At 38.9% G+C, this 14,018-nt stretch overlaps 1 protein-coding gene across 2 annotated transcripts in view; it reads right to left on the reverse strand.

Moving 5' to 3' along the window:
• grm2b (glutamate receptor, metabotropic 2b) overlaps positions 1 to 14,018 on the reverse strand; it is a 36,420-nt gene that overhangs the window by 16,984 nt on the left and 5,418 nt on the right. For both annotated transcript variants that reach the window (XM_020597951.1, XM_020597952.1), the window contains exons 2-3: positions 12,737 to 13,364; positions 392 to 1,229 (exon numbers count right to left, since the gene is read on the reverse strand). In XM_020597951.1, the coding sequence (XP_020453607.1) occupies positions 392 to 1,229; positions 12,737 to 13,246 (1,348 nt within the window). In that variant the 5' untranslated portion in view covers positions 13,247 to 13,364. The remainder of the gene's footprint in view (positions 1 to 391; positions 1,230 to 12,736; positions 13,365 to 14,018) is intronic.

Genomic DNA, 14,018 nt, shown 5'->3' on the forward strand with positions numbered 1-14,018 from the left:
TTTAGTATATTACTTGTGTGGTGTAGAAGAGAATTATCTATGTAGAGATACTGCTTGCAAACCAATGATGGTAAGATCATGTTATGGGGTAGGACTGGATAAGTCTGACTTCTTCCTACTCCGTTCAAGCATGTACTAGGTATAAGCAAATTGATAAGGGATTAGCATTTGTGGATATGTGTGAAATTATGTGTGTTGACATATCGACTATCTTTACATGCTTGAAAGAATAAAATCAATCAATCAATCAATCAATCCCATTATCTGCTATTTAAAACAATTACATGTGAAAAATGGTTCATACAACAGAAGAAGAAGCATTTACTTTTGTTTTGCCAGACTGAAACATTCTTGCTTTGTTTGCTTTGTTTGCTTTGTTTGCTGTGCTGACCTTCAAACTTGGTCTTCAGGATGAACTCCTTGTAGAATCTTTTGCCATTACCTGGTTTCATGGCATCACAGACCTTGGATGTGTTGGAGCATACAGCTTGCCTCATGTTGTGCAGAGCATAGGCCATAGCATAGACTGCATTTACCACAAACATGATCTTGGACTCCGGTTCAAAAGTTCCATCTCTCAGGCTGCGTTCACTGCAGTCATGTTGCTGGAGGCTGCAGCCAAACCGGTGTTCCCAGAACTCTTTGAACCATGGGTTCCTTGTGTTGGTGTATGGGTTCAGCTTGGTGAAGTAGTCTTCAAACTCTCTGATTGGGTATGAGGCCAGCTCTATGGTGAAAGCCCCATCTGCTGCAGTCTCACTGGCCCTCACCACACTCTCTTGTGCTCCCCACCCATCACTGGCCACCCAGGTGAAAGTAACATTCATGCGAGTGGCTGCCGACAGCAACTCACGGGCATCTTCACTGCGGGTGAACAGGATGACCACCTTGGCATTGGATTTCTGTTGCAAGGAGCGGATCACATTCTCATAGCCCTGGCGGTTCATAGACCTGCTCACCTTGGCTGAGGTGGCAATGCAGATTTGGCGAGTGCGGGCTTCCTGCTGGAAGGCATCAATGCCAGTCTCACCATAGTCACCTTCCGATGCTACTGTCGATACATAGGTCCAGTTGAAGTAACGTAGGATCTCTGCCATAGCCTTGGCCTGGTAGAAGTCAGGGGGCACAGTGCGGGCAAAGTAATCATAGCGGGTCTTATCACTGAGCTTTGCACTGGTGGAGGCATAGCTGATCTGAGGGATCTGGAACAGTCGCAAGAGGTTGGCCACCTGGGAAATGAGAAGGAAACTTATAAACTTCATCTCACAAGATTAATATATATTTTTCTTTTACTAGATAAGTGACCACAAATCAGAAAAAAGGAAAGGTATGTAAAATAAAACTTAAAATAGTGATTGTAAAATTGGGACAGTTGTATTTCAAGGCTAGTAATGCGGTAAAACAATGAAATGATGATTCCATTTGAAACAGGTGATGTCAGCAGTTGATTGCAATTATTATTGGGTACAAAAGTGGCATCCAGGAAAGGCAGAGACCTTAAAAAGCAAAGATGGACCAATCCCTCAGATGCCACAGCATCAAGAATCATCATGACAACATGGGCTCAGGATTACTTTGGCACACCTGTGTCAGGCACTACAATACATAGTTACATTCATAAATGCTGATTAAAACTGTACTGTCAACAGTGTACAGAAGTGCAGTTAACTGCTCTGGGCTCCGAGGCATCTGGGGTGGAAATGTGTACTATGGTCAGATGAAGCAGTATTTCAGGTCTTTTTGGAAGGAACTGACGCCATGTGCTCCGGACCGAAGACGGAAAGGACCATCTAGACTGTTACCAACAAGACCAATAGCCAGGGTCTTTCATGGTCTGGGGTTGTGTCAGTGCCCTAGGCAAAGGTAACTTACATTTCTGTGATGGCGCCATTACTGGTGAAAATTACAGAGAGATGTTGGAGCAACATGTGCATGAAAATTACAGAGAGATGTTTGAGCAACATGTGCTGCCTTCAAGGTGACATCTTTTCCAGGGAGGCCCATGCATATTTCAGCAAGACAGTGCTAAACCTCATAGTGCACACATTACCGAGGCCTGGCTGCGGAGGAAAAGGGGGCGAGTGCTGGACTGTCTGCCTGCAGTCCCGATCTGTCCCCAGTAGAGAACGTGTGGTGCATTTTGAAACACAAATTGCATCAACAAAGAATCTGGACTGTTGGCAACATCACACCGTGGCACATGCTTTACTGTCCCACCTTTTTTTGGAATGCGTTGCAGGAATCAGAGTTGAAGTGAGTGTTTTTTCTGAACAAAGAATAAAGTTGATGAGGTATCACACCAAATAATGTGCTGCTGTATTGTTTTCAGTGTAGTACAGGATGCAGATGATTTACACATCACTACTTTGTTTTAATTTTGATTTTACATACTGTCCCACCCAACTTTTTCTGATTTGGGGTTGTAAGAGGGAGTAGGAATCATGGGAGAAGAGGGCAAATATAAAAGGCTATTATATAAATATTGATTAGAGGTACTTTAACTTATCTAGATTGATAGACAGTAGTTGCAGATGCTTGTAGCAAGCATAAAATGCTTCAGTGTTACAATATTATTCAGGTTTAAATGGCACCTATGATAGCTGGACAGTTTTGAGACCAGCAAGTTAATATTGTGGTAAGTCTTTAAAATCAACTTTTCCAACAAAGTGCTGTAGTACATTTCTAGTGTGTGCTTTTTCCCCAATTTTGAGTCTCTTTGCTTTTAACTTGTAAATATCCATCTGGTCTTTAGGTGAAGTGGAGCCATTCAAGCACAGAACTGTTGTTAGGTGTGCTTCAGCTTTGTGGCAAAGAAGTGGAAAACAAAGTCAAGATATTTAAAAAAAAATAAAAATTCTGTGTTGCTCTATCTTTAACTGTTTACTTTGTGAGGGATCCACACTAGCAGCTAGTGCCACAAATCCCTTCACAGATAATGCTTGATAACGCCTGTAACAGTGGCACAGAGATAAAAATTTTATCAATGTTTTTTTTTTTTTTTTTTGCCTTTTTCCAGGGTTAGAGCCATTTTGTCAAGTCATTTAAGTCATTCTGTCAAGTCAGGACAGATTCTGCTAGAGGTTATGAAGCCCATCTAACCCAGATACATATATTGATTTCCTTGTGGAGGTGATAGTCAGTGGTGCTGAATTCAAATGGCTGATGACGATCCCTGACCGAAAAATCACTGAGGCATCCATAATGGACACAAATCTGGTGCAATGATTGTGTCAGTCCTAACATAAAATCATAGCAATTATTTTCTCACACAGCATTAGAGAGCTAACTGTAACAGAAAGCTGGTGAAAACTTGTCATTTTGCAGGATTCCTCATATGACACAATGGTTATTAGCAAATACCCATGAGCTTCACTATGAGTACCTCCTCCCTTAGGCATCATTGTATGCCTGGAGGCTTCCTAAACAATGGCTTTCCTATGAATGTAATTGGAACCTTTCACACTTACAGCTCACTCATTCCAACCCATGGGAATGTAGCTGTCAATCCTTTATGTGATATTATGAATCACATGCTGCATGGGCTACATTCTATATGTGCACTAGGATCACAGTTTTTTTAAATGCATGTGCCCTGAATATGTTACTCAACAGTCTTAGTTTGGCTCTATGGCCGTGTTCCTTGGTCTACTACGTATCTTAAAATCACCAACATCAGGTCAAATTTTTATTTGTAAAATATCTTGGATTTCTACCCAAGCTAATTATTAGCCCATCAGCTTTGTGTAAAGTGCTAAGTATGGTAGCATGCTAGCAAACTCTTAAGTGAAATATTCAGCATATAAATGCTATTTTTAATTTTAAAAAATATGGAGCAGAATCTAACAAATATACACTGTATGATACACCGTTTGATTCAAACAAAAATCCTATTCAAAAACAGATAAAATAGTAACAATGTCTTATAGTGCTAAAACAACCATGACCATACATACAGTATTGTATCTGCTAAGAGCATGTTAACATAATGCATGATGATGATTTAGTTCATAGCAAATCTACTCTCTTTGGCTCTTTGTCAGACTTTTTACTTCCTTCAAGAGTTTTCATATATTACTCTCCTGATGCGCAATCCTTTCCTTGGGACTCCTGGCCTGCCTAAATATAAAGTGAAACATCTGTAAACAAATATTACTGGCCCGGGACAAAACAAGACTATTTGGCATTGTAAATGCAATGTAAACACACTCTGTTTTGCCTCAAAAAATACTGGCATTAGCCCTGATCTGTAAGTGCCTATTTGTTTAACCTCCTGCAGCTAAAACACCAAAAAGACGAGAGCCAACAAAAAATTCAGGCACATAACAAGCTCTTGAAGGGATGAATGAAGTAAATATGATGTACTTAGACGTTACACTGTGCCCAGCAATAGTTCTCTCGACTGTTCCTAGTAGAATACAGGACAGAGGTCTCATCATATTAGCTCACTGGGGGATGTGGTTTTTGCTGTTAATGTATGAAGAAGCCTGATTTGATCTACTGACTGTATGTTGCCTGGGATATACCGTAGAGTATGCAGTGTTCTGTATGCAGTAACAGACTAGCATACACTATGAGCTACACTCAGTCACAGTTGCATAGTAATAAGGTAGTTTCCTCTTGCAGTGTTTTGAGACAGGCAGTTGGCCTTTATCAACAGATTCCTGGCAAAGCTTGACAGCACACCTTTCAGGGTGGCACTGGAGTGTGTGACAGTAACCGTCTGTTCATCCTTATGCAGTGTTTCCCTTTCACTCTCTCCATCAACAAGTCAGATGAGGACACACACAAGGAATATCAGGAGAGCATCACACTGTAAACCTTCTCTCAGTACATGAGACTTCAAAATCTGATAATTTAAATTAGCAGCACAAGCGCTTTGCCAACTCTTTGACAGAGACTATTATATTTAAGATTGCCACCAGCTTTAAGCATAACCAACACACGCCTATGAGTCTAAACCGTACAATAACCTGAACCTGTGCCTTGTGAACACATGAGCCACTTTAGCTTGTGTGGATCACAACTAAAATAAAAAGCTGAGGCACCAATTGGATGATCATCATGGTCCACTTGATTAAAGTCCAAAAGTGGTCCCCAAATGTGGCACAGCTCAGACGACTGTAACAGTAGCGGCACACTTACACCACAGCCTCCCTGTATAAAGTAATCTCTTCAGATTTTAAAGTATCGTCTTGCATACATTTTCATATTAACTGAATAAAGTAATGTTTTTAAATATTAACACTCTTTTAATATGTAGAATTCATATGAATAGTGCCAATTTGTTGTGTGAGGACAGGCATAATTCTGGTTCTATTATTTAGGAGGTTCATTAATGAAAGTGATTGTTTTCTCTAATATTTCCTTATAAAGTAATAAGATATTATTAAAGTTACATTGAAGTAGTGTGTACCAGGTGCACCATGAGAAGCAGTATTATAGGATTTGAGATCTGTGTTCCTTCAAAAAAAGCAGAAGTATGGAGGAAACATATGCGAATACTGGAACATGGGCAGTCTGTCTTGCATCTGTCATGACTTTTTCAACAGGGAAAGTCCATCTGCATGTCCCCGCAGTCCGTGTCAAGCTGCGCCCTAAAGTAGATATGGCAGATGACATGCAGAGTGAAACTTCAGGATGAACTGTGCACCAACAAGCTAGTTACCAAAGGTCTAAAATAAATGTTATGCAAAATATATACAGTGCACATGGCTACTGGGCTTAATATGAGGTATTTGAACTGCAATAGTAAAGTGTGACCGGAAATTAAAGCAAAAACTAACTTACTGTACACATGTAATGACATGTGAGCAGGTTATGACTAAATGTGTGAGGTGACATGTTCCTTGATTATATTGCTTAGCATAGTTGCCAAACACACAATGTTACACCAGCGCATCAGTGGTTACATTCTGAGGCAAAGCATGGAGTTTAACAAATATAATCATTGTCACCTAAATGTGTTTCTTTTTATTGTAGTGTTTTCAAAATATCAACTAATTCCAATAAGATGCACAGATGGGAATAATTTATGTTCAATTGTGGAGATGAGAAATTGTTCACGTAGATGGGAAAGGCAACAAAAGGGGGGAAATAATAAAAATGCTGGTACAACTAACTCAGACTAAAATAAAACCAAAAACTTCCAATCTACATCCTTCTTTGTGAAGTGGTATCACTTCATATCTTTCATTGGTACTATGTTGAATCCAGTCACTAGAATATGAATAATGGTTGTGTGGCATTACTTTACAGGTTTGCATTACTTTAATGCAGGCCTATACAGCAGTGTTGAATGTCAAACATTCACTGGGAGGAGCCAGCGTTAAGGCTGGAACGTGTTGAGATGACTGAAACAGCAGAATACTATCTTGATTTAATTGCTCATGCTACATCAAAAGCAAAAACTGAAGATGTATTATCTATTCTCATCCACTTGACACTGCTTTGCTCTCTCAAAGACACTTTGAGGTAAACCTCAGCTCAACTGTTTTTAAGAACGGTTGCTCTCTTCATCCAAGGTTTATTCTTCTCATTGGATCAACAGCACAACATAGCAGTGCTGTACACCTCTGACACATTTGCTTGTTTGTATTTGTTTCTGCCAATGTATCTGTCAGCTCCAAGTTCATCTAAGCTTTTGTTTTTGCTTATTGCCAGTGAAGAAAGATTAAGACAAAAAAGATAAGGCAGTTCAATAGTCATATGTCTGTTGGATCAGCTATCCATCTGTCCTACAGCTGATGAGGATTATTTGTTGGATTCTGCCCCCCTAAGTTTTAAACAGGCCCCTAACATCAGCGTAATTTTAGAAGATGGGAAGAAATATGTCATCCCATTAATTTTATGAGTATTTTTCCACAAAATTCACTTACATTTCCTTCCAAGAGTTAGATGAGAAGACTGGTACCAATCTCTTGTCTTTGCCTTATATCTGAACTGAGCATATTTACTAGAATCAAGGGGAAATAGCAAATCTGACTCCTGAAAAAGTTCAGAAATACACAATGTGTATAATACCTCTCACACCATGCATTTTATTTGTATAATCTGTAAACTATTAGAGATGGAAAACGATGTTTTAAAGGGGTGGCCTTTAGGTATATTTTTTAACAAACAATATCTGGCAACCTCACAGTGATGACAAGACTCCAGGGAGGTACTGTGTCCGGCCAATCAAATTCTCAGAGAGAACACAAATAAGTGTGTTTCCCAAAAAGCTGAACTATTCCTTTACATGGTGATGCAATGTTTAGCAATTTTGCATAATAGCCATGTAAAGAGTCATATAGAAAGCTTTCTGTATCAAAAAATTAATCTTTATCTACAGTGTTTTTTTTTTCTTTTTGGTTAGTTATTGTTGTCATTTTAGTGGGTCTACACAATCAACCCTGTCTCCTAGAAATGATATTGTTACACAACTAATTTGCAACAACAAACATTTTGAAGGAAACATATTGCCAACCAAATTACATGAGAAAATGGTAATAATAAACTTATCTGAACAGTCACAAACAACACAAACTACATAACATCACACATCAACATACACATCAACATAAACTAAAATGTCCAAAAAACTAAAAATGTAATTCATTTAATTTTGTAATACAATATCTGCTAGAAGTGACTACAGTGTTATAAAACCTTCTCTGGTTTTGCTTAGGTACCCACAGCACGTAGTTAAAGGTCTACATTGATTTGTGACAGTGTTTTTATTTATTTATTTATCAATATTTAACTGTTGCCTACACCTAATTATAGATGGTACTCGTGATCCAAATCATGAACTCTGGTGTCACAATTCTTCATTTTATCTCCCATTCACACAGACCACCACCCTGCAGCTCTGGTGCAGTACATGCAGTATAAGTCCTACCACAGTATAACTGGCAAAAGCAGTCTAGTAATGTATAAATGCAATTCCTAGGAGACCAGGTATATAGCTATACAGCTATATAGATGAGTGTATTTTGAGTTAAAGATATGGCCAACAATACAACGTATTTTTACAATAGCTTTTGGCCTGATTTCAGAATTGGATGAGATTTTATGTGAAGTATTATTTAATTAATACAGAGCTAGGCAACAAAAGTGATTTATTTATCACATTCCTTTACAAGCGAGTGCTGTATGTACAGACACCCACACACCCAACAAAGCCACATCCACTCTGTAGATTTAAATCCCAGATACAGGCATGCATGCACACAAAACAAATACAGACACCAAAATAGAAACTCGAAACTAGAAAATACAGCAAAGGCCAAATAAGATCATCAACACGGCAGATGTGCATCAGACCGTGTCTGTGGGTCGGAGTTATGGGTGATCTCATCACTTGTATAGAGTATATGGGAATGCACTGGTAGAAAGAAATGCATGTTGATCTGCATGCATGCTCTTTACAGGAAGAGACAATTCTTCACATTCAGCTTATATCTATCTATTATTTCCTCCAGCCAGCAACACTGCTCATCACAAGATCGACCTTTCACGCTGCTCCAAAGTACAGAGATACATCTGAGAAAAATGTATCATCTGCTTGGCTTAAAGCTTTGAAATATCACTTCTAGCCTCTAGCATTTATGAAATAAACTTTATATGTCCAGTAATTCCTACTGTTATTATGACTGGAGAACAATGCTCCTGGCACACAATCTTGAGCATCATTTTAGGAAACAGCCGCAGCAAAGACTGATAATGTATTCCTATGATACCGTGTGAAAAAACAACAGCTCTAAGACAGACAGGATGAAGGGAAGTGTGTCTGGAAATTGACAGACAAGCAATATCATTGATCGTGTAGGTCCTGACTCTAACCAAGCTTCCAGTCATTACAGCGTTTCTCTTCACTTAGAATGACATTCTGGTGCTAATTAGGGAGTCGAGCTGTGTTCTCCAAATGTGCTAAAATTTCCAAGTTCAAAAATAACAGATTGGGTGGGGGTGAGCTATAATATCACATGATAAACAAGACCCTTTTGAAGTTAACACCAAAGCAGTTTTTTTTTTTACATCTGACACAAAAAAGGAACGATACAAAGACAGAAACACTATAAAGACAGAGTCCTCTTCAGTTCCTCTGCGCAACACATCAACAGATGTAATAAACCACTGCAAACCAAAAATATTAAACATCAATCCACAGTACAGCGGGACAAATTTCTCTTATAAATTCAAATTACTGAGGACCTTCCAGCAGCTGCAGCAGTGGTGACTTACAATATTACCACTTTAGGATTCTACATTACCAATAACACTGGACTGAAGGGAGAGCAGTTCATGTTTAATTTACTGTATGAGATAGTTTACTGAACAGTCCAACACAGATTATATAGTGGACACGTGTGTTCAATTATGTAAGGACTTGTGCAACAGCTTTAGTGTGGATTTGTTCAAATAATTTGAAAAAAATCCATGTTCAAGTTCTGCCTTTAAGAAAATTTCAGGTTTTAAAAGCAGACCTGTGAAAGAATAGTGACTAATAAGTTTGAAGACAGATTTTGTTTATCTGAGCATAAAACAGTGATGGAATAGTTCTTAATAATTTTATAGACATTTTATATCTGATTATGATTATTTCTCAGTAATCATAGGTTAAATTCATAGCTGTAAAATGTGTAGGCTGTTAAGACTGAGTCACCGCTCTTGGTTGATACCGCTAATATCTAAAATGGCAATAAAGACACATTCAAAGAAAAAAATTAAACAGTGAGAAGGCCTAACAAGAACATACACCAGGATGAGTAAGACGATGGTGAAAGCCTCCTAAATATTGTTAGGTTAATTATGAAAGAATCCTTTTGAGGCTGAAGAGAAACTGGCTTGTCTCCCACCGTCGTTCCCACATCTCGTCCTTGGCCTTCGCCACAGGCAGCATCAGCCTCCTCTCCACACGCAGGTGGAAATGTCTCTGCCAGCCAATGAAGATGCACCCCACAGATGGGAAAAGCATCTCCTCTCAAAGTTCCCTGGGACTGTCTCTGGCACTTGTCCTCCACAGTTTTATAACGCCCTTCATCTCCACAAAGTGCTTCAGCGGGATAAAAAGGGACTGTTTAAAACAGCGACCTCTTACAAGAAAAAAAAAAATCCCACCATGGACCTCTATTCGCTCTCACAGCTCGATTCATTATACTGCTTAGTCACCAAATGCACTTAACAAAGGGACTGTTCATTATAGTAGAGGTATGTATTCAAATTCATACAAAAACACTCAAAAGTAGTGGGTTTCTTTGTGAGTCTTGCATGTGTGGTCACTGAAGACTCATTCACAGACGGTCCTTTTCACGCTTCATAAAAACATACTGTTCTTTTGTCAAGATGTCATCAACATTACAGGCGAAGACCCATATTATCCACTTCTTTCTAAGTGACTGGGTCTGTGTTTGGGGGGGAGGGGGTTTAAATGATTCCAACATGGTAATGTGGACATCCAAGTCCAGTCTGCCATGAAGCATTCAACACTACAGTCACATATAAAGAAGTTATCTAGACTGCATTGTGTTCTGGTGTTGTTTTAGTAGACATTAACAAGAGCAAGTTTCACATATATTAATTATTGTGTGGAGAAATGGGGAATTATAACTCAATTATAAATCCAATTGTCATACACCCAAAAGGAGAACCATAGTAATTTTGGTTATCAAGAGCCAGCCAACACACTCTTTATGAAATCTAAGGCAAGAAGAATCGCAACATTAATTTATATTGCTAAAGTCAGTAGACATTTAGTTTAGCTAATATGGCACAACTTGTTTTTACACTTTGAGTTTTGTATAGATTAAAAATGAGATCAAATTTGTCAATTAGTGAGCTTTAGAGGTGCAGGTCAGTTTTAACAGTCAGGTTAGCTAGTTCCCTCTGATTCTATTATTTGTGCTATGCTAAGCTAACCATCTCCTGCCTCTAGTTTTGTATTTATCAGACAGACATGGGAGTGGTATCAATGTTCTCATTTAACTCTCGACAAGAAAATAAATAAGAATTTAATATAAAATATGAGTCACAAATATGATTTAACAGAAATGCAATAAGAAAATGAAAACAGTGCATCAAATGACAATGTGAGAAGTCTTGCTTGTAGTGAAGGACCTACAGAGAATTCTCACCCAAATTTGCAGTGCCTTTGCATTACAGAGATTTATATCAAGATTCAGCCCATTATTAAGATGTCTGTTTTCAGTGGAAAAAGCCCTAAAATCCACTGTACACAACCTGCTGATTAGCAAACAGCAGGTGGACAGAGACTAGCTTGTGAACACAGTGGAGCATTTATAGTAGTGGCTAAGAACCAGTTATATCTCTCAGGAGTTGGTAAAGACTGCTCTTACATTGTTTATCCTAAATTTTATGGACAAAAATACATTTCTAAATGCCACCTCACTCTGTGGGCTTGTCATTAAATTCTCAGTGGGAACTGGGAAACACTAGAATCCATTCATCAGCATCATTATTTTATCTTTACAATCAATCCTAGTGTTCATAAATATGGTAATAAAATATTCACACAGCATCAAGAAATAAGTTATTTGAAATGCATTAACCTACTGAACAATTTAACACTTTTGTAAATGGCTTAAAATGTCATTTGCATTCATCAGCATATATTTTTCAGTGTTTCCCATCACAGCATTTAAGCCTTAAGAAACAGCGTATTCTTTGTGTTTTTAAAGAGAGCTCCTGTGGAAAAGAAGCACTGTTGCAGAGTTGGATGAAATTTGCAGTTAGCAGTATTATTTAGGTGCTACTAAAGCATGAAGCTGGTAATCATTGTTTTACCAATGTTTCCATGTGATAAACCGCACCATTTGAACAAGTCAATCTGTACTGCCTCTCATTGTTTGGTCACAACTGGAGAAAGTAAGACAGTGGGCAGGGACAGTGACATTAGTAGCAAATTATAATGGTAGTTTTATTATTTGTGAGTGCCCCACACTCACTACTAGTTAGTAAATGTCCATTTAGTGTGCAACCAGTCAACCAAACAGGTAACAACTTTCAAGTATACAAGCATGGCTCCACTGGACTGTAACCTGTCTGAAAACAAATCAAGTCTCTGTGACTAAACCTAACTAATTTGCTGATAGTTTACTTTTCAAAAGTTTGGTCATAAATAAAAAAAGCTTACTCTGCATGTATTTGGGTTTGAGTTTGTGTAATAAAAGTGTAATGAACCAGAGTTAATTGCAAGTGTAACAGAACTATTCCTACACACTTTGTCTCACTAACACCCAGTGCATTATGGTAATTATGGTGTGTGAGGGCATTTGCAATGAATTAATCATGCTCAGATGCATTGCCTCTGGCAACCTTTTCTGTGTGTGTGAAAGGTCAGTTCTGTTTGGAAGACGAAAATGAAGTTGCTGACAAAGTGATGCTACCACTTCAAACAGAATCATCCCAGGTGGATTCTTACTCCAGCCAAAGCAAAATCTCTTCCACTGAATGCTCAGTCCTACAGTTCAGTAAAAGTGGAGATGCAGAATATTCCTAGTATTTATCTGTATTTATGGATGTGAGCGTGGGGTGTAAGCAAGTGAAGTTTATCCCAAGTATGAATTCTGAATGACTGAATGCATTTTCTGCAAAAAACTGGCAAATCCTTAAAAGCACGAGTCCATTGAAATATTTGCAAAAAAGTCATACATAACAATTACAAAATAGCAATTTGCCCAAGGGACTAGTACACAATTAGGACTTTAGCGTGCAGAGGGTTAAAATGTCCATTTACCTGAATGGAAACGTCACTGTAGGATCCTCCAATGACCCCAGAGATGGCCAGTGTAACCTCATTTTGGATGGGTCTGGAGCCATCTGGGCAAATGAAGCCTGGATCATGCACCTTGGTGAGGGAAGCCCTGACAAAATCTAGGGACTGCTCCAGAGCATAGGTGTCCTTTGAACAGGTGTCTAGGATGTGGGCCCCCAGCTGGAGTCCGGGAAGGATGCGATCGCTGGAGTTAATCTCATCAAGTGCCAACAGCATGGCCTCCAGTCTCTGGATCCCTCTCTCCTCATTGATCTTACCACAGTCCTCCGTCCCATCACCTTTTTCATGCACAGGGAACAGGCCTCCAATCACCAAGTCCCCTTCTATGATGATCTCATGTTTGGCCGTGGGGGGTAATCTGGAGATGTTGGACAGAACTCCAGGTATCAACAGCTCCAGCAGGAGCATGTGGAGAGGCCAGTAATGGGCAGAACTGGCCAAAGACCTGGGCCAGAGCACTACACTCAGCATGGCAGGATCAGATTGGAAGGATCAGCTGGTGGAGGCAGAGAGCAGCAAAGGTTCACAGAGTCTGCAAGCGGATCTCTTTCAAGTCGTCTCTCAGCATGTGCAGCATTTTTGATATTTCCTGAGTGAATAAAAGAATAAACTAATTACATGGTTAATCAAGCATGAATCTTATGATTATGATCTATCTATCTATCTAATGTTTGATTGACAGGCATCTATGGGGAGATAATAAGATTTAAGTGAGGAATCAAGCCAAGCTGAATAATGATATGACCATCATTCAGCGCATGACAGAGACCAAACATACACTCATGCAGACTGCCTCTTATTTTTCTCTTTCTGCTTTTTTCTGCACTTTAGTGTCATGTTTCCCCCACAAAACAAAGATGTACAGACACACGACAACAACATTTAGTCAAGTCTCAAATATAACTCGGTGTCCTTTTTATGAAATAAATTGACAGAGTGATATAATACAATCATCTCATCATTTGTTTGATTTGATCCGGAGCAAGTTTATCATAATATTGCAGCAAATCTATATTTTTATATTTGTATATCAAAAGAGAAAAGGTGTCTGAGACACCACCCACATGCACATTTTCACTCTATCTTCAATTGTTCATTCTTTCATTTTTTTTTGTAGTGGGAAACTTCCCTGCCCTGTGCACAGTCACAAGTCTTTTGTGTATAATAATTCCTCTGTATTCTTTGTACACACTCACAGGTCTTTCATTGGGATTGCGTGTACTCATAGCTGCAACTTCCTACT

The sequence above is a fragment of the Monopterus albus genome, unplaced genomic scaffold, assembly GCF_001952655.1.
Source record: "Monopterus albus unplaced genomic scaffold, M_albus_1.0 scaffold36.1, whole genome shotgun sequence".
Classification (NCBI taxonomy): Eukaryota; Metazoa; Chordata; class Actinopteri; order Synbranchiformes; family Synbranchidae; genus Monopterus; species Monopterus albus.